This window comes from Mastigoproctus giganteus, chromosome 10, assembly GCF_048544385.1.
Source record: "Mastigoproctus giganteus isolate SK-2022 chromosome 10, ASM4854438v1, whole genome shotgun sequence".
Taxonomy (NCBI): Eukaryota; Metazoa; Arthropoda; class Arachnida; order Uropygi; family Thelyphonidae; genus Mastigoproctus; species Mastigoproctus giganteus.
Window position 1 is genome coordinate 34,243,278 of NC_143584.1, and position 26,913 is coordinate 34,270,190.

A 26,913-nucleotide genomic window follows, 5' to 3' on the forward strand; every position below is an offset into this window, starting at 1 on the left:
ACCTGAGGGGGAAGAGAGTCAATACTGAATTCTACGTACAGGTGCTTCAAAGACTACTGAAGCACACTTCCTGGATAACGCCACAATTTTGAGATAGCTGGTCCTTGTTGTAAGGTAGCTGGTTCTTGTTGCATGACAATACCACTGCCCATTCTGCACTTGTAAAGGCATTTTCACAACAACAGTATAACAGATCAACCATCCACCCTAGCATTAGTGGACTTCTTCCTCTTTCTCAAGGTGAAAACTGCCCTCAAGGAAAATAGATTTTAGGACGTTGAGGATATAAAGAAAACCTAACCACCGAACAGAACATTATCTCTTTGGGTGGCTTCACTGACTCTTTTCAGAAAACGTTTAGAAAGGTGTAATAAGTGCATTAAATCAGGTGGTGATTACTTTGAATAATAATAAAACTATTCACTTTGTGTTCTTTTTATTGCACCAATCACAGAACTTTATTGCCACACCTTGTATATATCAACAGTAGCAGGAAATAATGGAAGAAAGCAATCTTATACAGCAACAGCCAAAAAACCTAACACTTCTCATTTCACTTGGCCATTTACTCTAAGAGTTCTTCTTTGAATTTATTCAAACTATTATCCTCTACAATACAAGATGGGAAATTGATCCACCAATCAACCACCTCCTGGCTGAAGGAAAATTTCTGCACATTTGCATTTATTCCCCCTTGTGTGGGGGGGGTCTAAGCAAGAGGAAAGATTACATCAGGAATGAGCCTACTCAATCCATTCAAAGCCTTAAACACCTTGACCAGATCTCTTTACAAGTGCTTTACAAGCCTTCAGATACTGCAATTTGCAAAACTGAAGCCTTTCCTGGTAAGGGCACCTTAGCATTAGCATTAGCATTAGTAGAGGCATTTGATGCAAGAAAGCAAGCTTATGCAGCATCAGCCAAAAAAAAAAAATAAAATAAAAAACCCACTTCCACTTCACCCCTCTGTTCGTTCAAAATACCTGTCCAGCTGAGCCTTAAACTTATTTAGGCTATCAACCTCCACCACAAGGGATGGAAGTCTGTTCCACCAACCAACCACCCGCTGGCTAAAGGCAAATTTCCGCACGTCTATCCTACATCTGTCTTTCCTCAATTTGAATTTATGCCCTCTCAGGTGATTTTTCTGAGCTAGAGGAAGAATCCTATCAGCATTGAGCATGCTTAAACCATTCAAGGCTTTATACACCTCTATCAGATCACCTCGCTGGTGCCTAGTCTCCAGACACTGTAATTTGCAAAACTTAGGCCTTTCTTCGTAAGAGCACCCCTTTGTTCCATTCACTAATCGTGTTGCCCTTCTCTGTACTCGTTCCAGCAGCTCTACATCCTTCTTGAAATGAGGCCTCCAGACCTGTATACAGTACTCTAGGTGTGGCCTGACCATTGCCTTATACAATGGAATAATCACCTCCTTATCCCTGCTGGAAATATTTCTGTATATGATTGACAATACTCCATGAGCTACTCTTGCAGCCCGTCTGCACTGCTCAGAAAACTTCATATCTGCCTGCACAACCACCCCCAAGTCCCTTTCATTCTCTACCACTGTCAGTGTAGTACACAGAGTTGATACGTTGCTCTGGGGTTGCTGTTTCCCATGTGTAGTACTTTACATTTGTCAATGTTAAACTTCATTTGCCACCTCTCAGCCCATCTGCTCAACCTTTCCAGATCCTGTTGCAGCAGCATAGTGTCAGTAGCGTCCTTGACAACCCTGCCAACCTTTGTATCGTCTGCAAACTTGAACATTAAGCTTGATATACCATCATCAATATCATTTATAAATACAGAAAACAATAATGGACCCAACACTGAGCCCTGAGGGACTCCACTAATAACATTAGTTCACGATGAGCAGTGTCCATTGATTACCACTCTCTGTCTTCTCCCCCTCAACCATCCCTTTATCCATAGCAGCAATTTGCCTCCAATGTCACACTGCTCCAATTTGTGTAGCAGTCTTCCATGTGCAACAGTATCAAAAGCCTTTCTAAGATCCAAGTATATAATATCAAAGTTATTCCCTGCATCCAGTTCTTTTGTGACTGCATCATAGTATCCAATCAAGTTGGTCAGGCAAGACTTCCCCTTAACAAAACCATGCTGTCTGAGCTATAACTGAAGTCTTGTCTAAATGATCCTGCAGTGCTTCTTTAACCAGTGCCTCCATTAATTTTCCTGGAACAGAAGTTAAGCTCACAGGTCTATAATTACTTGTGTCAGCCTTTGATCCTCCTTTGTAAATTGGGGTCACATTTGCACATTTCCAGTCTATGGGTACCTCCCCTGAGTCCAAGGAAGCTCTCATAATTATGGCTAAGGGTTTGCTTACTTCCTTTGCTGCCTCCTTTAATATAACTGGATAGATCCCATCCACCCCGGGTGCCTTTCTTGTGTTTATCTTCAACAGTTTCTCCTCCACTTTACTCCCAGTTATTTCAAGATTCTGTAGCTTACGATTGTTTCAAGATTCTGCACCTTTTTGCTCCCCTCACCAACCTTACTGCTCTTCTCTGCACCCATTCCAACAGATATGTATCCATCCTAAAATGAGGCTTCCAGATCTGTATGCAGTATTCAAAATGTGGCCTAACCATTCCCTTATAGAGTGGGATAATCACCATCTTATCCCTTCTGGAAACATTCCTGTATATCATTGACAAAACCCTGAGCTCTCTTGGCAGCACATCCGCACTGTTCAGAGAACTTCATATCTGACAGCACAATTGAATGCATGAAGGTGTGTGGGTACCACACAGTTGGTACGTTAATCTGAGATTATTGCAACACCCCCCCCCCCCCCCAATATGAAATACCCTGCATTTGTCAATGTTAAACTTCAATTGCTATTTTTCAACCCATCTTCCTAATTTGTCTAGATCTTGTTGCACCCTGATTACTGATTAACTATGTTGCCAATCTTCTCTCCTCTGATAATCTAAAAAGTCAGAAATTAAGACTGATATGTCTTCATCAATACTATTAATAAATATATATAACAACAGTAGACCCAGCACTGAACCCTTGGGGACTCTGCTAATAATATTAGTCCAAGAAGAGCAGTGCCCACCGATAACTACTCTCTGTTTTCTCCCACTCAACCATCCCTTTATCCACAGCAGCAACTTGACCGTGATGTCATGCTGCTCCAATTTATACAGCAGTTGTTTAGGTACAATAGTATCAAAATCTTTTGTGAAATGTAAGTATATGATGTCAAAATTATTTTTTGCATCCAGTTCCTTTGTTACTGTGTGATAGTATCCACTCAACTTGTTCAGACAGGAATACAATTATACTGCATTCCTGTCTGAATGTTAATCTTCTTTGTCTCTTTAAAATAAAAAAAAAGAGAAATTATTGGATAAAAGTTATTTATACAAGTGCAACTAAAGTTAAATGAAAAGATATAAACTGTGTGTTATTTTCTTGAGGTAAATTGGATGAAAGCTTCTGAAGCATTCATAGATAAATGGAATGAAAGCTTTTCTGAAGATTACCGTTGTTTTTCTTAAATATTTAAACTTAGATTTGAGACAGCAGTAATCCTACTGCTGTCTCAAATCTACTATAGTAATTATATATATATATATATATAGGGTGTTTTTAAATTCTACTTTTATTTTAAAATAAACATACTGCATGCACGTGCGCACCCACATCCCTACCTCTGGCTCCTTCTATTAGTTTTTTGCGAGCAGGTTGAGAAAATGCATCTGTTTTTAATAAAGAAGATGCCTCTTCCAGTAACTTGGATGCCTTTTCAACTCTTTGAAGTGCTGTAGGCATATCCTGGCGAAGTATTGGATCATCACTACAGTTGACAGTATCTCTTCCCACCTATGTAGATAAAGAATGCCAATGTTCTTAGCAACAGTGGTATGCTCTCCAAAAAATATTTAAAACATATAATTAACTATACATAATAACTTAGACATTACTTAAATATCTAGATGTAAATGTGAATAGAAAGGAATACAAATATATAGTACATTTTGCCAAACAATTTATCATCAATGACATTTATATATATCTATCACACAGTAATTGGAATTTACTGCAGGTTACAACCTGCCTTTATTTAGAGAGGTTTTGGTAATCTGCACTAGTGACTCAAGTCCACCTTGCTATTAAGCTCTTTGATAATAGAGAATGAATTTATTTGATTTATTACACAGTAACCCCACAAATATTATGAACTAATTGATTTAAAAAAAAAAACATTTTAAAGAACACACTGCTATCAATTTGAAGTGCAAACAGCCTTATGTTTTATAGTTTAACTGCTTTAATAGCAACTAACTGTCATAGTTATTGCTATAAAAAAAAAAATAATCCCACTGAAAATTGTTGAGAATGGTCAACACAAGTTAGCTATTAAAGTTATAGATATGAAGTAGTACAATACTACAGGATTGCAGTACTCAGTCTTAGTCCTCAGTAAGAACAAAAAGATCTCCATGATCAAAATCAAATATAGAATATACACTATATTCTATATAATAATGCAGAATATAGTGTATACTCTTTATCTGATAAAACAGTAACCAATTTGTTTAAAGATGGACATTATATTGGCTGATAAATGAATTAAGTTGAGGAAATATTATCAAACCACGTTATTTTTTTTTTTTACTGAAAGTTACAAAGGCGATATCAAGTAACACCAATACTTAAAACATAAAATGTTCATTTCAAGATTCTGCTGTATCTTGTCATCAGACCTGGAGAACACTAGCATGCAGCCATTTCAAGAGGAAGAGAAACAAAAATGATCTCACATTTGTCTCTCTGTCCCATGAACTGGTCACATCCCAATGATCTCCAGACTTGATGATAGTTATTCAATATTTAAACCCCCTCCTGTAACTACTGAAATTAAAACTTTAGTTAACACGTAGTTTGATGGTGTTTCCTCAACTATTCATTCATGAAATAGTAACCTTTGAATTATAAAAAATAATGCAAGAAGCCAAGGTTATTTACTACTGCCTTTAAATAAAGATAATTTTTTTTAACTGTCACTTGATTTCATCCAGGTATTTTTCCAACCTTACTTAGCCAGGTAAAAAAATTTCTAATAAACCAATGTGACTGAATAAAGGACAAAGAAGTGGACCAATGAATAGAAGGAATGGGCAAAAAGAATGGTTCTTTAAAATTAATTTGTTTTTACCTTAACCACTGTTTTCAACATTTCTTCCAACATTCATTCCTAATAATTTTTTCATCCTGAAAATCATTCTCTTTCTCTTTTTCTCTCTCTCTCTCTCTCTCTCTCTCTCTCTCTCTCTCTCTCTCTCTCCCCTTTCACTTAAGTCCTTTTTTTTTTTTTTTTCATTATCAACTAACTTAAGTTTTTGGCTTTACAAGTAATAAGACACTCCGCATTACTATTACCCAAGTGTAGAACTTTATATTAACAAGTAACAGAGTGAAAAACACTAAAAAACATTCACTAGATAAATTTCTAAAATCTCCATTTAACTTAAAATGGAGGAAAAAAGGGGAAAAAAAATCACAGAATATAAGGTCATGATCGTAAAATGCCACAAGACGGATCAAAATGTTACTGGGTCTATAATCCTTTCATCAGAAGAGGAGGGAGGAATTATATGATGAGCAACTTGAAGAATTCTACAAGACTTATGGGAAAAAAATTTTCTCAGCATAGCCTCACCTTGTTGAAAGAAGGAATTAAGTAAACATAGAATTCACTTAACAGAGAAATAAGGATCTTTGCATAAAACAGATCTTAAGCAGATCTATTATAAGATCTTATGCAGATCTATAAGATCTGCATAAAACAGATTCAAGAAAACTGCTAATAGAGGGATGGGTATCACTGGAAAAATGCAAATTAGCAGCACTGATCAAGGTTCCTGCACTTCTTCCTGTTTGGACATCTAATAACTTGTAGATTAGTAGGGGGTTGTATAGGAATCACTTGGAATTCTTATAATCTTCATATACTGTAAACTGAAACTGATTGTAAAACTATGAGACCTGTGGAAAGATGGCAGGAAATTGCAAATTGTTCAGAAAAATGCTACAACTGAATAAATATCCATTTGGAAAATTCCTGGGGAAAGCACTGCAACAAACCACTACATGGGGATGTGTTAGGGACATAAAAAAATGTAAAAAGGCAGGTCTCTCATAATAATAACTTCAATAATGCTAGAAGTATGGTTAATAAATTTGACGAATTTGAACTAGTTACACCGGAATGCTGAAACAATATGGTGCCATTTGACCAGATGCAGAATTTGGTAAGTACAATGTGCACATCAAAGGCAGAAGGAGAAGAGAAGTTATACTGCTGATTCTGCTTCTTGCTTTGTGCTTCAGAAAACAGTTTAAGAGGATATCTAGTGGATGATATACAAATATACATCCAAATAAAACTGAATTCCTCTAGTGTGATATAAAGAGGAACAACAAAACAGATTAGGAGAATGCCACAAACCTAACGAATATATTCAGTACAACAATCAGCTGTACTGCTAATAACTGTACTTTTCTCTGACATTCTGGTGCACATATGTGCACTACTAGAGTGTGAGACAAAAACAGAATATATTATTATGGGGAACTTTAACTATCATGAGAAAAATTGGGACTTGTGGATAGGATACTCCCTGGTACCAGCCATTCCTTATTCCAGCCAAAGAACTGCTTCCCCATCAACTTTTTTTAGAGCTATGAATGGGGGGGGGGGAAAGAAAGGCAGTATTTTCTTGACTTCATCATTACTAAAGATTCATCCAACATTGAAAAGTACAAGTTGGAGTCACCATAATGTTTTGGTATGGAGGTATCCAGGAAAATAGTAATTATTACGGTTAAAAAGGTTTTCATCATCTTAAAGGGAATTATATTGGGCTCAAACATTAGTATTAGTATAAACTACATGGAGAAAGGAAACCCTGGACTTTTGCTACACCAGCCAAAATAAATAAATGAATAAACCACCACTTGTTTGACTCCCACCTCACATGGGTATCTATCCAGCTGAGCTGTGAATTTCTCCACACTGTCAGCCTCAACCATCCACAGATGCAAACTTATTCCAATAACTAACTAAAGGAAAACTTCTGGCAATCCAGTCTAAACCTCTCTCTCTCTGTAATTTGAATTTATGGCCCCTAGTTCTGAAATCATTTACAATGATGAAAATTTCACCTTCCATTCATTTCACTTTCACCTCTCAGAGTCTTATACACCTTAATCAAATCTCCTCTAAGGTGTCTAGTTTCCGAGCTCTGCAGCACACATATTCAAAGTTGTTCCTCCTATGGATGTCCTTTTGCCATTCTCACCAAATGCATTGCCCATCTTTGAACTTTTTCAAGAAGCTCTATGTCTTTTCTTAGGTGCAGTCTGCATACCTGGACACAGCATTCCAAGCAGTCTCACAACTGCCTTATATAATGATATTATGACCTCCTTACCTCTACAATCAAATTTTTTATAAGTCATCGATAGGACACCACATGTCCTCCCTGCCATGTCTACACTGCTTGGAGAACTGTATGTCCAACTGTATCGTAATTCCAAAATCTCTTTTTTCCTCTGCTGTTTTTAGTTCAACCCCACCAAGAGCGCAAGTTGTTTTGGGGTTGTTATTCTCCAAGTAGAAGACTTTGCATTTTGCTGCAATAAAAGAGAGCTACACCTTTGCTAACCATCTCTGAAGTGTATCTATGTTGTCCTGAAGAAGCTGTGCTTGCTACTGATCGTTAAATACTCTACTAATCTATCATCTGTAAATTTTGACATCATGTCCTCTGTCCTTTCATTGTTATTTAAGAAAATCAAAAAAAAAAAAAAAAAAAAAGTCTTGGTACCTTGGAGGAACACACACTTCTTAGATTAGCCCAATCTGAAGGATGCCTGTTAATAACAACTCTGCCTCCTGCCCTGCAGCCACCCTGCAATCCATTTAAGGATTTTTCCTGCGATTCCAATATATTCCAGCTTATACAGTAACCTCCCATCTGAGTCAAATGCTTTGCTCAAATCTAAGTAAACAATGTCAAGATTATTTCCTACGCCCAATTTGTGACTGTCAAAATTGCTAACCAGGTTAGTTGAACATGATTTTGTCCTCTACAAAACCGTGTTGTGTTTCCTTCAGAATTCCATTTCTATCTAAATGATCCTGTAATGCATTCTTTATCATTGTCTCCATGGGTTTTCCCTACACTGAAGTCAGGGTAACCAATTCACTTCACTCTTAGAACTGCTTTTAAGTGCTGGTGATAACACTTCTCCAATGCAAAGAAATCTCTTCTGAGTCTATTGATACCCTCATAAAACTTAGTGATACATTGCACTCTCTTGCATCCTCCCTCAAAATTACTGGGTATATGCTATCAACTCCAGGAGCCTTACTTTCCTTTAGGCTCAAAACGTTTTCTGTCATCTGTAATTTTAGACCAACTTCATGCTGATCAGCCTCACTCACAGTTTCTCCTCACCAAGGGAATTTCTTCTGTAAATATTGATACAAAGTACCTGTTCAATTCATCTGCAACATCAGTAGGTTATCTACAACTTTCCCGCATCCATTATGCAAGGGTCCAATCTGATTTGCCCTTTTCTTCTCAGTATTCATATATAAGAAAAACTTGTCCCCATTCTTTGCTGTTTTAGCCAGCAATTTCTTTTATCATAATCTGCCTTTACCAGCCAAACTTTTTCTATAGTCTTGTTACAGATCAATCTGTGACTGTTATAGAATTCAGTATCTTTATTGCTCTGTAACTCTTTATTGCTCTGTAACTTCTTTCCCATGCTATCGTTTTCTGCTCTATTTAACTGGCTACTTCATTATTATCCATCTTGGAATCATCCTTGTGCTATATTTCCTTGCTAATGGTTCCTGCACCATCAGCTCTATGATGTCATCTGATTCATGGGAGATGATCAGGTGCAGAATATTTTTTCTCAAGAACATTCTAGTACTTTCCCCTAAAATGTCGATACAAATAATAATCACCAAGCCTATTTAAACATTTTGTTTCCCATAGTGAGTTTTCCTCCAAACTGCTTTGATAAATTTAGGGACAATTGAAATCACCCAAAATAAGACAGTCACACTTGCTCACCCATTCCATTTGCATGTAGAAACTCTCATCATAATATCCACACTTTTCTGTTCGCTTCTACTCTCATTATACCTTTGCTTCCAGTTAACTCACACCACACAGATAATATACTAGCACGCATAACTTCTAATTCTGGACAGTTTTTGTTGTGCTCGGGCTTTTTTTTGATAAGAAGCATGAACCCACCCCTTCTATCTTCTCTGTCTATCCTAAATACAGTACATTATACATACCATTATGAAACTCATCATCCCCTACTTCTAGGTTACACATTTCCATTAACCCTATTATTACACTCCTGACATTACTGTATACACAGTTAAGACTAACTGTTCTTGTACAGTTTACTACACTGACCCACCCCTTGAAGTTATTTAAGCTTGTCTTCCTAGCATGAGCTACCCACTCATTTGAAACATCACTACCATCCAAATTATTTTTCAACTAAGTGAGAGCAGCTGAAATTCCTTACACACTAAACAGGAAATTTTCAGAAAACAATTATTGATGTTACATGCTATTGCATACCTTTAAAAAGATATGGCACAAAGTGAAAACCAAAATGGATGTCAAAGAATTGATGAAATTGGTAACAGAAAATAAAATTGCTTTGGATATCTACAAACACTAAAAGACCCTGTTCAAAATGAAATGTATAAAGGATATCAGGTTACTCAGGCAGTGAGGCAGGTTATGTCAGATTACAAGAGGATTTTGCTAAGAAAGATAGTAAATCAGTCTTTGCGAATGCTAAAAGGAAAAAAAATTAACTATACTGGATCTTCCATCTGCTTATGGTGCAGCAGGATTACTATAGATTATTCTAAGCAGACAGAAGATGAGCTTCAAGGGGTGAAGCCCATTAGTTCAACTAAAAATTATTCAGCATTAAACAAATATGTGAAATGCAAAAAAGCCATGGAGGAGAAATTAATCAGGTTTAAAAGGGAAGAAAGCACAAAAAGCCGATGGCATCTATCTATGCTGAAATAAGTGGAAAAGGTGTTCATCAATCACTAAACCCCTATATATAATAATAGAGGAATCCTTAGACCAGAATGAAGTTGAAGTTCCAGAAGATTATAAATGTCCAAATCTCTCTCATGCTGAAAAGGTGAAGTTAGAGGGGGAGAATTCCAAAAGTAATCCAGACAACTGTCAAGCTGTAAGTTTGGCTTTTGTGATTGGAAAGATTATGGAATCTATGATTAAGATGTAGCGTAAGGTCATCTCAACAGTAATGATAACAGGTAGTCACAGTGGTTTTAATTACTGGATGATCTATGACCAACATGTAAAGGTATTCTGAGGGAATAACTGATATTATTTACTTAGATTTCAGAAAGACATTTGACACAGTCCTACATGAACCATCTTGTGCATAAATTGGAGAAGTGCAGCAATGGGAGTAAGGTGCTACAGTAGATAGAGGAACAATTAACTAATAAAATCAAAACACAGTAGTTATAAAAAATCAATAGCACTCAAAATGAGACAGTTTTACATGTAGAATTCCTTGGAATTCTGTGTTATGCCTCCTTAATTAAATAATTAATTTAATGACATTGATAATAGTATCACAAGTTGTCTATTATTTTATATATAAAAGAATATTTTGCTTCGCATGGACAATTGAAGACAACTAAAAATCTCTTTGTATTAACGGAAAATGAATCAAAAATGCTGAAGAATGGGGTGTGGGGATATCCCCCCACTAAAAAAAATTAAAATATAAAAACATATAATTCAGATTTGTGTGACACAAGGCAGAAGGGAGCAAAGGACCTTCTGACTTGTATGTCAAAATTTGTTGAAGACCAAGGAATGTTGCTGTAACAACAATCAGGATTAAATAATGGCAATTAAACTATAATGGTAATAAACACAAAATTTGACATTTGGGTACAGTAGTCTCAAGTCAAATTGCCAACTGGGGCAGTGGAGTAGCACACTTAACACTGCTGAAGATGAAAAAAGCCACTGGGTTGTAATGCAGTCCAATACAAAATCCTTTTTAAACAACATAAAAAGACTTAAAGGACAATGCATAGTAGTATTGTCAATGGTATACAGGCAGTCTCCGACTTATGTCATCCTGAATTAAGTTTTCAATATAACACTTGTCTTTTATTTTGAAACTTTGAATTCTAAATTTAAAGTGTTTGCTTCTTTTCTCCCCTCATCAAGAAATATAGTAAGGAACAAAATCTAAACAGCGTGGAGTTGTTTTTGTGCAATGTGCCTGACCATCCTGTTAATAACAATGAAGACATGGATTACAACATACAAGTCGTTTTCAAGCTGACAAATATAATCTTTGTTACAACTGATAGACCAAAGGGTGACAGTGACATTCAAAGACTATCGTTTCTGGTAGACCATGCAGTAACTGATCACGAAGACAAGCAGTGAGGGCCAGCCATCCGTTTGAGAGTTCTGGTTGAGATACAATATTACAAAATCCATATACAACATTTTGGCATATATCGTTCGGATATCAGAGACATGGTGTCACACACATATAAGGAATGCAGAACTGGAATCTGGAGTACTATGTGTACAGGATAGGAAGGGAGGAGGGGTTATGCTATTAGTTAAGAAACACATAAAATCCAAGGAAGTGAAGCCAGTCGACATCGAGCCAAACTGACTCGACACTGCATTGTCCAGCGATGATGACAAGAACATGATATTCATGGTATAATCATTGGGAGATCAAAACTGAGAATAGGAGTGTGTTATAGGCCTAATGACTCTGATGAGTATAATAAGAAACTGTACAGGGAAATAGAGTGGGCCAATAAATCAGAGTCTTATAAAGGGGGATTTTAATTTACCAGATATTGACTGGAATTTGTGGGTTGGTCACTCACACACTAGCAAGGCTTTTATGGATTTATTGGATGATTGTTTTCTACATCAGCATGTTCGGAAGGCAACTAGAGGGAGTAATACTCTTGATCTGATTATCAGTAGTGTTTCTGCATGCATTAAGAATCTGCAGTAATGGAACCACTAGGTGGCAGTGATCACAGTGTGCTGAAGTGAGATTTACTCAAAGAGGTAACTACCATCAGGGGTCAAAGGAAGGGTTTTTGCTTTTGTAAAGGTGACTACAGTGGTCTGAGACAGTATTTAAATTCTATACAGTGGGACCAACTGATGATGTTACCAACAGCAAATTCAAAATGGGAAGCATTCAAAGAACTTATCTTGGAAGCTACTAGGCTTTACATACCAACTAAGCCGAAGGTTTAAGCCTAAATGGATGTCAGATGAACTAATGAGACATATGGCAGAGAAGAAAAATGCATGGGATACATATAAATTAATGGGTGACATGGAAGCCTATGATAGATATAAGCTGGTCTGTAACCAAGTCACAAGGAGATTAGGCAGGCAAAGGCAGATTATGAGAAATCTTTGGCAAAGGATGCAAAGAAAAACAACAAAGAGTTCTTTACATATGTAAACTCTAGAAGGAAAGGGATGAATCAAATTGGTCCACTGGATATTGATGGTTCAACCGTTGATGATCCTGCTCAGGTGGCTAACAAACTAAATGAGTATTTTGCATCTACATTCACACATGAGGAGTAATTCATGGAGGGGAATGCCAGAGATGAGTTAAACTCTGGCAGCAAGCTAGATGATTTTGTAATAACTGAAAGGAAAGTGGAGGAGAAATTGTTGAAATCTATCCAGTTATATTAAAAGAGGCAGCAAGGAAGTAAGCAAACCCTTAGCCATAATTATGAAGCTTCTTTAGACTCAGGAGAGGTACCCATGGACTGGAGATGTGCAAATGTGACCCCAATTCACAAAGGAGGATCAAAGGGTGACACAAGTAATTATAGACCTGTTAGTTTAACTTCTGTTTCAGGAAAATTAATGGAGGCACTGGTTAAAGAAGCACTGCAGGATCATCTAGACAAGACTTCAGTTATAGCTCAGACACAGCATGGTTTTGTTAAGAGAAAGTCTTGCCTGACCAATTTGATTGGATACTAAGATGTGGTCACAAAGGAACTGGATGCATGGAATAACTTTGATATCATATATTTGGATCTTAGAAAGGCTTTTGATACTGTTGCACATGGAAGACTGCTGAACAAATTGGAGCAGTGTGGTATTGGAGGCAAATTGCTGCTACGGATAAAGGGATGGTTGAGTGGGAGATGACAGAGAGTGGTAATCAATGGACACTGCTCATCGTGGACTAATGTTATTAGTGGAGTCCCTCTGGGTTCAGTGTTGGGTCCATTGTTGTTTTCTGTATTATAAATGATACTGATGATGATATATCAAGCTTAATGTCCTAGTTTGCAGATGATACGAAGTTGGCAGGGTTGTCACTACCATCCCCGCATAAAAGAATGGTTGGAAAGAGAAAGGTATGCAGGTGCATCTTTTTGTCATGACTGCGATAAATGGGATTTTCTCCACACCTGGAATCGGCCATCAAAAATTTTACCACAAATTTCGGTTAACAGGAAATATTTATGAAAATCCTGCACATTTCGTATTAACTAGTTTCCACCATAGTTAGTAAACAAGTCTTATGATTTTGTAAAATTTGAACAAAGATTTCTTTCACATTTATACATAAAATTATAAAAATGGCCATGGGCCACACTTTGTTGTTGTTGTTATTTGGTTTTTAGGAGCATTAGCAACTAAGGCCATATTGCTCCTGGGATATGTGGTGGTCATTCTCTGACATTTCCGCATCCTCCATATTTAGCGGTCACGGGCTCAAACCCCGGTCTAATCAAGAAGCGTGTGCTACGCACTGCTGCTCCTGCCCACCTGGCTACGGAGACACCCCGCATCCAGTTGAGACCCTACAGAGGTCCCAACTGGATATGTAGATAGTGAAGATAAAGTACAAGAAAGACTGCTATTTTAAATATAGAAAAATCAACAGGTGTAACTCTAAAAAATTATTTACAAAATGTCTTAAAAGAACATGATATTCATGAAAAAAATATAGTTGGTTGTACTTTTGATGGTGCTGCAAATATGTCTGGCCAATATAATGGCCTTCAAGCTCCATAAAGGAAATGTCATCAAATGCCATATATACATGGTGTTATACATATTTTAAATGTAGATGAATGTGATAGTATACAATTATAATAGAATAGCATGCTTTTTTTTCTGAATCCTATAAAAGATTTCCTATTTTGGAAAACTGAAGTAAAAAAAAAAAAAAAAGTAATAAAGTAAAAAGACTGAAAAAGATTGCTGAAACAATATGGTGGAGCAAATGTAATGCAATTTGTACTTTATTAGTCAGTTTTCAAAATAAAAAAATAATAATAAATAAATAAAAGAGAGAGAGAGAAAAATTTATTCCACAGTTCTGGAAGTATTCTAAGAAATATTGAATAGTATCGATTCTGAAAAAATACGTGCTCAGAAGCATCTTCATTTTCACAAATATTTTGTAAATATAAAACTGTGGTGAATCCTTGCATGGTATAGCTATTACTATATATGCCACACAAATATATATTGACACTGTTATTCACACAAGCAGCATGAGAACATATATTTTCAATATTAAAAATAATAAAATCATGTTTATGTGCCAAAATGGAGGGGCAAGAAATTTTACAGGTTCTAATGATAATGAATATAGAGCAAGGTGTACTACATTCAATAAAGCTTAATAAAATTATTGACACTCTTGCTTCATAAAGTACAGAATACAAAAAATTATTGATGCCATAATTCTGTTTAATCAGAAAAGTACCTACAGTATTTTGTTTTTATACCTGGTTTATTTATAAAAGAGAGAATTATTTATTTTTTTATACATTGTAAGAATTTATATTTCTTTATTTGCTTTTATACAATTGTATTTGTTAATTTGAGTTATAATAAAGGAAATATATGTAATTGTTCTATTTAATTTGTTAACCATACAAACCCACTTTATATGACAATTTTAAGTATATACAGGGTGTTTCAGTTAAACGTTTCAGAACTTCTAAGAGGGGTAGGGTACATCCTGACAACTCGAAATCATATAGCAATGTGGGGTCGGAAATGCTTTCCTGAAGCGGTGTTGTACACAGAAGCACCATAAAGAAAAGAGACCGTAAGTGAGAAATCGTTTTAATAATACATGAAAAGAAGCAAAAGGTACATGGATTAAAGTAAGTGTTCGAAGTTTCTTCCACGGGCTACAATGCACGCCTCACATCTCCGACGCATGGACATCCGAACATTCTGGAATACTCCAGGCGAATTTCGAATTTCTTGAACAAGAACGCCAAGTTAGTAGGATGGATGATTACACGAACGCAGAGTTAGCCGATATGCATTTGGCGTACGGGGCTGCAAATTGTAGTGGGCCAGCCGCACAGCGTTTGTACGCGGAACGATATCCGACGAGGCGTATTCCCAGTCATAATTTCTTTGCAAGACTGCACCAGAGGTTAGCTGAGAGAGGTTCATTTGAAAGAGCTGACAGGGACAGGGTAAGAACAGCACGGACTCCAGCCGTCGAACAGAATGTGCTGCAGCATGTACAGGGGAATCCAAGAACGAGTACACGAAGTCTAGCAAACGCAGTCGGGGTTTCCCATTGCAGCGTCTGGAGGATTCTCCGAGAACAAGACATGCATCCGTTTCACGTGCAGCGTGTCCAGACACAGCAACCGGAGGATTATGCACCTCGTATTGCTTTCGCACAGTGGTACCTTGGAAAATGTGCTACAAATCTCCTTTTTCCTGCTGAAGTGTTGTTTTCCGATGAGGCATCCTTCACAAGGGAAGGAATTTTCAACACGCATAACGACCATATCTGGGCGGTCGAGAACCCGCATGCAATACGACGTCGTGCAGCACAGATTTGATTTTCGGTCAATGTATGGGCCGGTATTATGGGAGATCACCTCATCGGACCTTACCTGTTACCGTGTCGTCTAACCGGACCTATCTACTTGATCTTTCTGCAGCAAGTATTGCCACAACTTTTGAGAGATGAACAGATTTCTGCATCGACGCAACAGACAATGCGGTTCCAACACGATGGAGCCCCTGCCCATTATAGCGGAGATGTTCGTAACTACCTGGATGTCACATTTGGTCAACAGTGGATCGGACGTGGTGGTCCCGTGCGTTGGCCTGCTCGGTCACCCGACCTATCATGTCTTGATTTTTATTTCTGGGGTCATATGAAATCGCTAGTTTATGACACCCCTGTTGACAATGCTGAGGAGCTGGTTGCAAGAATCGCAGTAGCTGCCGAAGAAATTCGAAATTCGCCTGGAGTATTCCAGAATGTTCGGATGTCCATGCGTCGGAGATGTGAGGCGTGCATTGTAGCCCGTGGAAGAAACTTCGAACACTTACTTTAATCCATGTACCTTTTGCTTCTTTTCATGTATTATTAAAACGATTTCTCACTTACGGTCTCTTTTCTTTATGGTGCTTCTGTGTACAACACCGCTTCAGGAAAGCATTTCTGACCCCACATTGCTATATGATTTCGAGTTGTCAGGATGTACCCTACCCCTCTTAGAAGTTCTGAAACGTTTAACTGAAACACCCTGTATAGAGTCCTAAAGTTCTACTTTCTTGGTGGGCCTTTTATCTTCCGTCCAACTCTGCTAAATAGTTTTCTCCTCATCACTTTGCAACTGCAGGATCATTGTAAAAGAAGAACATAAACATGAAAGGTTACTGAAACCAACAAGCCATATGGTACTCTATTGAGAAGGCAGAAGATACCTGTTAACACTGAGCTTGAATTCTATAGATCGTAATATTTAGGTTTGTTTGTTGTTGGTTATTAGGAGCATTAGCAACTAAGGCCATATTGCTCCGGGAATATGCAGTGGTCATTCCCTGACCTTTTTCGAATCCTCAGTATTTGGTGGTGACGGGCTCGAACCCCGGTCTAATCAAGAAGCGTGTGCTACGCACCGCTGCTCCTTCCCACCTGGCTACGGAGGCACCCCATAATATTTAGGAAATGCATATAAAGTAAAGTTGTTCCAATAACAGGACTAGAAAAGATACCTGAGGAAGGAGAAGAAAGTTAGCTTGGAATCAAACTGTAAACAGACACAGACTAAATGACACATTTTCAGACTGGCTTATAAGAAAGCAGTATAATTACAGATGCTAACTGAAAAGGACATGGCCCATGGAAATAACTAAAAAAAAAGGATGCAACAGAAACTGAATCTGTATGATAGTAATTGTGGTAAATTTATAAGAATGGAATCATTAGTTAACCTGACTGCTCTCTTATGACAGTGTCTAGGAGTTTAAGAGACACCACCCCCAGATGTGGGAACAATATTCTGCAGTAGCACAGAGTCTGCAGCTGTTTATAAAATAAAGTAATGTCAAGAGTGAGTGAAAGAAAAAGCCTTGCATTTTTTCAATGCAGAGGAAACAATATTTGTAATATGTTTTCCAATGTTAGAGGTCACGACTAACCACAGTAAAGTTAAGTGATCTTGTTTATCAAGGCAGTCTCAGGAAAGCATTTCATCAGTACTAATAACCTTTTCAAATACATTCACCTACAGGTGCTCCATGACAATATAGTGATTTTATCACTTGTCACTCACTTAAAAAGAGAGAGAGAGATCTGGGTTTGATTCCTGCTGACAACTAGAAAAATTTCTGAAGTCCTCTTCAACTGAGAGGCTGTAGTTAGCTGATTTCAGGAAAAAGTAGCAGGAATTTTTATTCACAAGTTGTTCAGGTTTTTCAGTACCACAACGTGCAAATCAGACCACAATATACACATGCACATACACTTGTACAGACATAATACGATGGCACAATATGGCCTAACTTGCTGATGCACCTAAAACCCAACAATAGCAACTTCATGCATTGCAAGAGATCATTTGTGGCAGTGATGTTCGTCACTTCTGCAATGACAGTGATTACATGGGAGGAGATGGGATGAAGAAGATATAAAACCATGGTGTGGAAGGTTCCAAGTTTTAGGTTTGTTTGTTTTGGTAGTTGTTGGCGCATTGGCTTCTGTGGCCATATTGCACCTTCCAAGGTTTTTTGCAGTACTTTGATCCAAGCCCGAGGCGGGAATCGAACCCACAACCTTTGGGTTGCCGGGCAGGTACTTTACCCACTCGGCTAGCCCGGTCGGCCCCAAGTTTTAGGAAAATGATTAGAAGGGTGGAAATATTATATCCATACTTACCAAAAAAACATATTTTTTTTTTTAATTAGCAACTACAAATATGAACATGATAATTTATTTTAAAATTAAATTAATGACAAAGAATAAAACAAAATTTCATTCAGAAATATTCAGATGTAGCAGCATTAAGCTTTTTAACAGCGATATGTGAAAATCAGAACTTAGGTATTAACATTTTTTAAAAATGCTATTATCATTATAATGTTTCAATGTTAACAGAACAAGAAAAATTTTAATGAGAATTATTTGGTGCTGCTCACTATATAAGCATATTAAGGTGGGCAATCAAATTTTTATACACATGTATTTTATGTCTAAACTGCATTGTTTCTATTTACTTATTTATTATTGTTTCATAGTATCTCAGCTTATTTATACACTTAGCATTCTGCTTAAATATTTATGCTAACTTATTATAGCAGGATCCAAATTCAAAAGAAATACTTATAGCACTTGTTTTTTGAGACAGGTTTCTATTTATGAAACTTTTAGCAATCATTTTAATATATATTTGACCAGATAATTTAATTATATATAATAATTACTTTTTTATTATAAACTAATTACTTTTTGGTGTTAACCTCTACCATTTATTGAATAAAATTTTAAATAAGTTCTTCATTATGTATTATTTTATTAACATCTTCTAATTCATATTGATTTAAAGAACATATAGTCATATCTGTGAACAACTTGACTTTTGTGTAATTTGTCTATACTGGTGATTCTCAAATCCTGTTTAGTGAAATAAGAGAAACAATTAAACAAAAAATATAAAGTCAACTGTCTATACTAACTGAATTTACCTTTATCAAATTAGTTACAGCTTTGCTGACAGCCTGGACAGGTCGAGACAAATCTGGCATAGCATTCCCATCTTCTGCTTCTTCGTGAAGAATTACAAGCCTAGAAACCTACATAAATATAAAGAAACCTTTAAAGCATATAAAAAACACATAACATTTCAATCAATTTCAGTTGCAAACTTTTACCGTACAAGACCAAATATGAATCACAGGAATCTTGAATATTCAAGTGCCATGGAAGGGATGAGAAGATAGAATTAACATCTTGAGACTAACATAAGAATTTCTGCCTTGGAGAACACACCAGTCCCTCTAGTCACGCGAAGCCAACTTTTGGCAACTTGGGCATACAATTGCCATGGTACATGCCACCCAGTGGCGTAGCTACCATGTAGGCAGGCAAGGCAATTGCCTCCGGTCCCAGGCCCTTTAGGGGCCCAGTGTCTTTGGCTGTCTCCTGTTTTTGCAATTTTCATTAATTAAGTAGGGGCCCGAACATTTTCTTTGCCTCCAGGCCCAAAAAAGGGTAGCTATGTAACTAGGCAGGTGGTGCCACCATCCATCTGATGAGACCAGAAAATCACATTCAAGATAACCCCCTCAGCAAAAAACAGATGACCTCTATTAGCAAAATTTTGCCAACCTGTGAATAATGTATCAAATCTAAGTGAGTAGACAAGCAATGTGTTACAGAGTGGAGTTTCCTCCATTCCCCCATCTAATTTTTCTACTGTGAATTAATGTATACCCCACTTACTAATAACATATATATATATATATACACACACTGATACGAAAATGCAATAGTGTATTTAATGTTAGATATAAGTAAAAAATTATATCAGAGCCGATTAATGCCATCTGTATGAGATTAAACATTAAATCAGTCTGTATATATATATATAGACTGATTTAATGATATATGGTAGTAATACCATAATAATATATGGTAGTAATTAAATGTACCTTGAAGGTGAGGTATATGTATGTCGGTACAGTGTAGAACCATTATAGCCTGTGATATGCCATAATCCATCAAGACATGTTTTGTTTATTTGTTATTCGTTTTTTTGGGAGCATTAGCAACCAAGGCCATATTGCTCCGGGGATATGCTGTGGTCATTCCCTGACCTTTCCGCATCCTCCGTATTTGGTGGTCACGGGCTCGAACCCCGGTCTAATCAAGAAGTGTGTGCTATGCACTGCTACTCCCCACCTGGCTACGGAGGCGCCACCATCAACATGAAGACTTAAGTAAGCGCCAACAGAAACTGGAAAAAATAATAATAATATATACACATGCAACATATACAAATTATTAACATGTTAATTATAGGTAAGTAGATACATTGAAAGGGACTTTATTGAGGGCTAACCCTTTCAATGTATCAACCATAATTAACGAGCTATCCATTTCTGTTATCATCATCCAGTCCAACAATTTCCAAATGATAGTAAAAAGTATACATAAATGTGGCATACAAAAATTAGAGTTCCAAAAACATGAATTTTTGGAAAGTATTTATCATAGTTTATCATAATAAAGTATGATAAAATTTTGCCGTAGACTGGCTTGATGACATTTAGCCCGACGGATAGTTAGAAAGTCCCTTTCAACGTATCTACTTACCTATAATTAACATGTTAATAATTCGTATATGTTGCATGTGTATATATTTTTATTTTTTCCAGTTTCCGTTGCCGCGTACTTAGGTCTTCATGTCTTGATGGGTTATGGCATATCACAGGCTATAATGGTTCTACACTATACCGACCTACATATAACTACTACCATATATTATTATTATTATACATTATATATATATATATATATAACTTAAGTAAGAATAATGATTAAAATAATAAAAATAAAAATAAATAAAAATGCCAGCGGCGCATTTTTATTTATTTTATTTATTTAACGGCGCCTCAGAGGGGGCGCCGTTTAATAAAATTTAACGGCACCCCCTCTGAGGTCCAAATTTTTCACATAAATTTGGACCTCACCAGGTCCAAATTTATGTGAAATATCACGGGCAGAGATGTGAACAACTACAATAAAATAAAATAAAATAAAATAAAATAAAACAGAAATAGACTGACCATTATGCCCCATCTCAACAGAGCCCCACAAGGCCCACAGAGCCCCACAATGATCAGGGAATCGCTGCATTTCGATCACTAGACAAATCGCGGCAAAGGTGAATCAATCGAAAGATCAGTACCACTATCCGATCTCCGGATCGAACCGCCAATGCAGAGGGCACTCAGGATGACACGAATGGTCGTTATTGTAGTATCTCTGTTTTGTTTTATTTTATTTTATTGTAGTTGTTCATATCTCTGCCCGTGATATTTCACATAAATTTGGACCTTGGTGCCCGTCAGAGGGGGCGCCGTTAAATTTTATTTAATTGGCTATTCAAAATTTAATTGATAATATTTTATTATTTTTATATTTAGGCTTTCTAAATTATCTTCGAGAGTTTCTGCTGCAATAATTTTATTCTCTTCCCTCCCTGTTGGTTTGATCGTTACGTATAATTTTACAATTTTCGCTCTTCTGTCTTACCATGCTGCTGGCATTTTTATTTATTTTTATTATTTTAATCATTATTCTCATTTAAGTTTATATCTCAAGCGTCATGTAGAGGAAAATGCTCTTTGCTGCCTCTGATGTATGTTTTACCCCCCCCCCCCCTTTTTTATGTAAGATTCAGTATTCAATTATTTCAAACATTATTCAAATACATACAGTAATACCCCGACTTACGCGAACTCGGAGTTACGCGGTTCTTGATTTTTTCGTTTGGCAACGCTGCCGCACACTATCTTCAAGGTCGTTTTTCATATGTTATCGATATACGGTGCGACGGCGGAGAATGAGAGCGAAAGATGAACAAAATTCAACTTTGCTGTTTTTATGTTTTTTATATCAGTGAAGGGGAAACACATTTCACCATAATAACGTAAAAAATAACACAATTCCAGCTATCGGTATAATCGCAAATGCAATTATATCGAGTTTACTACCAGTTTATAACAGATTTCACTAGCAGAAACACAACTGGATTTTTATTGTATTATGGTAGTAACCCCTAGAAATGTGAGGTGTTAATAGTGTATCTCTGCCTTTATGGTGTTGTTTATTCAGTTGCTACATGCGCGCAGCTTTGTTTATGCGTATCAAAGTGCCTCCTCGTTTTGTAATTGCGCTTTATTCCCTAAAAATGAGTAAAATACTTAATTAAAAGTTGTGAAAAGGAAGCGTCCTGGTGAAGACACTGCAGATTCAGAGAGAAAAAGAAAAGCAATTATCGATAAACAGAGGCAGACTGGGTCAAAAATTCTTACCCGGGAAAATTTATATTGGCCTCATACTATGGTTTATGGCCAAAATCACACCGGCCACAGGGGTTTCCCCGGTAAGGCTTATCTCCACCGCCTCTGTGAAACGCTTTGAGCGAAATGAAAGACCATGTGATATTGCACGTGCTACAGGCCTAAATGAAGCAACGGCGAAAAGCACGACAATTGCAAACTTGACAGGTTGAAAATTGAAAAGGGCTCAATTGTAAAGGGCTTAAAAATTTTAGAAAACATAGACTCCAACGAAGAACGCGTTATAGCTACAAAGCAAGGAATAAAAAAATTATTAGCTTGCTACGAAGAAATTCTGCGTGAAAAAAAGAAGGCGCTGTGTCGTCAAACGAATTTGTTAGATTTTATGAAGCCATCGACATCGAAATAACTTTTTTACGTAAGTCATTTGTTTTTTTAACACATATTTTGTATTAATATGTATAATGAACTGCAATTTTATTAATATTTTTCTTCTAAACTAGTGTTTTTGTTAGTCCTTGGTCCCAATTAAGCAAAATTTATATGTATTTATATGCAAAGTTTTACCCCGATTTATGCGATTTTCGTCGGACCCACCTATCGCGTAACTTCACGGTATTACTGTATAAGTATATATATACAGGCATACCTCGGTTAACGTTACCTCTGATAACGAAGCCTCGATATAACGAAGTCCGCAATTTCAAGCCCTATTTAACATAAAAAAATATTCCAATTTAAGGCCAACGCCCGACAATCATCCGATTATTTTTGTTTAATCACCTGAAATCTAAACAAACTGAAGAAATTACGGAAACCTTTGGGGCTTCTCGTGGTTGGTTCGAGAAATTTAAAAAACGGGCCAGGATTCATAGTGTAAAATTAACAGGAGAAGCTGCAAGTGCAGATGTTGAAGCTGCAAATAAGTTTCCAGAAAAACTAAAGGAAATAATTGAACGTGAAAATTTTCCACCAAATTTGGTGTTCAATGTTGACGAAAGCGGTTTGTTCTGGAAACGGCTACCAACAAAAAGCTTCATTTCTATTGAAGAAAAATCAGCTGCTGGATTTAAAGCAGCCAAAGACCGTTTAACGTTACTCTTTGGATCAAATGCCTCTGGTGATTATAAATTAAAATTGCTATTAGTTTACCATTCAGAAAATCCGAGGGCGTTAAAAGGTAACATAAAAATGAATTTACCTGTAATATGGAAAGCAAATAGAAAAGCGTGGGTTACCAAGGAGTTATTTACTGATTGGTTTGTTAACCACTTTTGTCCTGGAGTAAAACGGTATTGTCAAAAAAACAACTTTGAAGAAAAAGCTCTTTTGTTGTTAGACAATGCTCCGGGACATCCTACTGATCTTAACACGTTGGACACATGCATTCCTGTCAAAGTTGTGTTTCTTCCAGCAAACACAACTTCCCTGATTCAACCATTGGATCAGGGAGTAATAGCATCATTTAAAGCTTATTATCTGCGTCGAACTTTAAGCAATTTAACTGAACTAGAGGATAAAGTGGAAATGACAGTTAAAACTTTTTGGAAAAACTACACCATTAAAAACGCAATTGAAAACATTGATAGTTCTTGGAAAGAAGTCACTAAGAAATGCTTAAATGGAGTTTGGCGCAAAATATGGCCAGAAGTTGTACTAGAAGAAGAAAATAACATCCAAGAAATTAGAAATGAAGTTATCCAGATGGCTCAATCAATAGGTTTCGAAAATGTCGATGAAGAGGATGTTAGAAATTTATTGAATGCAGAAGATGATGGTTTTTCAGTGGAAGATTTAGAAAACCTTGTTAGCAACGAAGACAAAGATAATGAAGGCGAAGTTAAAGAAGTTCCTGCCGAAAAAGTGTTAACAACCAAAGATTTAAAAAGGTGCTTAAATGACATTGAAAACGTTTTAAATTTTTTTAGTGAAAATGATCCCGATTTAGGAAGAAGTGTTATAGTTAAGCGATCAGTGTTAAATGCAATAACTCCGTATAGGCAATTGTTAAATGAAAGAGAAAAAAAGCATAAACAATCAACTTTAACCTCATATTTTAAAATGTGATTTCACTTTGTATGTAAGTTGACTGTTTATTTAATAAAACTTTTCTTTGTTCGAAAAAAAGTTTTTCATTTTCTTTACGTAGGAACGTATCCCTATTCTGGCCATAGTATTTTTACCTCTGAAAACGAAGTTTCGCTTAACGAAGTAATTTCGTGGAACGCATCCTATTCGTTAATCGAGGTATGCCTGTATATATATATTTTTATATATATATACACACACACACACACGTGTACACACACACACACACACACACACACACACACACACACACACACACACACACACACACACACACACACACACACACACACACACGGTGATTCACTACCAGTGCGACAAACTTGCAGGAGGTGTAGGGGGCACAAAGACGAATTGGAATCACATAGCATTGCAGGGTCCGAAATGCCTTCGTCATGCGGTAGAGGACGTTGAACGGGAGGTCGCGTGAACAGTGATCCCACTGGAAGTCAGCATTTGCGAACCGTGTCTGTTGAAGAAACCAAGTAGCAAAAGTCCTCCGGAGTGGATAATCCGCAGGCTCCAATGACTGGACGCGTTGCAGACGGTATGAACTCATTTGGTTTGTTGACAGTATCCTCCATACAGTGGATTGGGAAATACCCATTCGTTGGCCTATCGCTCGAGTACTCATACTCGGATTGCCTTCTGCAAGATGTAGGACATTCTCCTCATTGTCTGGCATCCTCTTCGTTCGCTCTCGATTCATGGTACCTCTCGTGAAACAACCAGTCTCACGTAACCTTCTGTGTACACATGTGAAAATCGTATGATGAGGAGCACGCCTGTGCGGGAAATGTTCCTGGTACAAGCGCAGAGCGGCGCGCCCGTTACAGTCCGCAGCTCCATATGCGAGGTGCATGTTGGCCAGTTCAACGTTTGAATACTCGTCCATCCTACTGCCTCAGGAACCGGTTTGCAAATGCTGACTTCCAGCGGGATCGCTGTTCACGCGACCTCCCATTTAACGTCCTCTACCGAATCACGAAGGCATTTCATTCGAAGGCATTTGTATACGTCCACACACACATATATAGTGCTTTTTTTGTAAAAAAATAGGTGCTGGTACTCATTCTTTGCTATCAGGAAAAATTGAAAATTAAAAGGATATGAAAAGTACTCTTAAAATTTTTTTTTTCCTGATATTGTTACTTTCGTAGTAATGATTTTGGAATAAGAACAACAAATTTAGTACATTAACACAATTTATTAAGTTTGTTTTGTTTGTTATTTGGTTTTTAGGAGCATTAGCAACTAAGGCCATATTGCTCCGGGATATGCGGTGGTCATTCCCTGACCTTTCCGCATCTTCCGTATTTGGTGGTGACGGGTTCGAACCCCAGTCTAATCAAGAAGCGTGTGCTACGCACTGCTGCTCCTTCCCACCTGGCTACGAAGGCGCCTAGTTTATTAAGTATAAATTAATTATTCAAGTATATATAGAAAAATTAATTAATAAATCGGTCAACTACTGAGTGCCAGGCACTCAGGATGACACGAATGGTCACTATTGTAGTATCTCAAATAGAGAGTTTTTTTGTAACTGAAAAAAGTTTCTAGTACTTCTGCTTGGCCTAAAACTTAGGAAATAACGAAAACGTTATTTCCAACAACTGGAAAGACTCTGAGTCTTTCCAGTTGTTGTGAATGACAAGGGTGGGAGAAGCTACTCCGACTTCTTCCTGGAGAAGCGATTAAAGTCTCGGGGGAGAAGCGACTGGCAGGTGAGGACCGTGCAGGTGCCTCTCTACCACCACCGCCTCAAATGTGGCTCTCTGAGTACCTCCTTGCCGGGACAACTGCAACTTTGAAAATTGTTAAAAAATACTTCTCTTTGCAAAATTTATAAATAACCTTTATAGAATTATTAACTAACTATTTAGCAACCTTTTTGTCACCAAAAGGAGAGTTACTTAGTACAAAGAAGCACACGTTATCGAAGTACAATAAAATTTTGTTTTTTTTTTTATTTTAACACAAAAAGTAAATGATAGATTTCAATCGGAATAGTTTTCCCTTGATAAGCATCGAATAATGCATAGCTAATGTGATTTTTAAATTTTTTTAGCTCCATTAGCGACGGAAATAGAGAGGGGGACACGAAAATTACTCACATTTTCCTGTCTGGCACCGCCATTTTTAATTTAAAAAATATTTTAAAATTATATTTTAACATACTTGTTGAGCTCTTTCCAATGGTGTAGCTATAGGCTGTCGACAACATTTTTATCCCTCCACATTTTAACCCCCCTCCAGTTCTCAGACAAATTTTTTTCAACAACGATCAGTATGGCGTTATGTTGGCCCACTTGATGTGCAAACCCATGCAAAATTTCTAATCAAT

At 37.0% G+C, this 26,913-nt stretch overlaps 1 protein-coding gene across 5 annotated transcripts in view; it reads right to left on the minus strand.

The window, feature by feature from the left end:
- Positions 1-26,913, minus strand: part of Vinc (vinculin) — a 336,038-nt gene that overhangs the window by 277,773 nt on the left and 31,352 nt on the right. For all 5 annotated transcript variants that reach the window (XM_090383807.1, XM_090383806.1, XM_090383804.1 and 2 more), the window contains exons 2-3: positions 19,140-19,247; positions 3,693-3,864 (exon numbers count right to left, since the gene is read on the minus strand). In XM_090383807.1, coding sequence (XP_090239933.1) covers positions 3,693-3,864; positions 19,140-19,247 — 280 coding nt within the window. The remainder of the gene's footprint in view (positions 1-3,692; positions 3,865-19,139; positions 19,248-26,913) is intronic.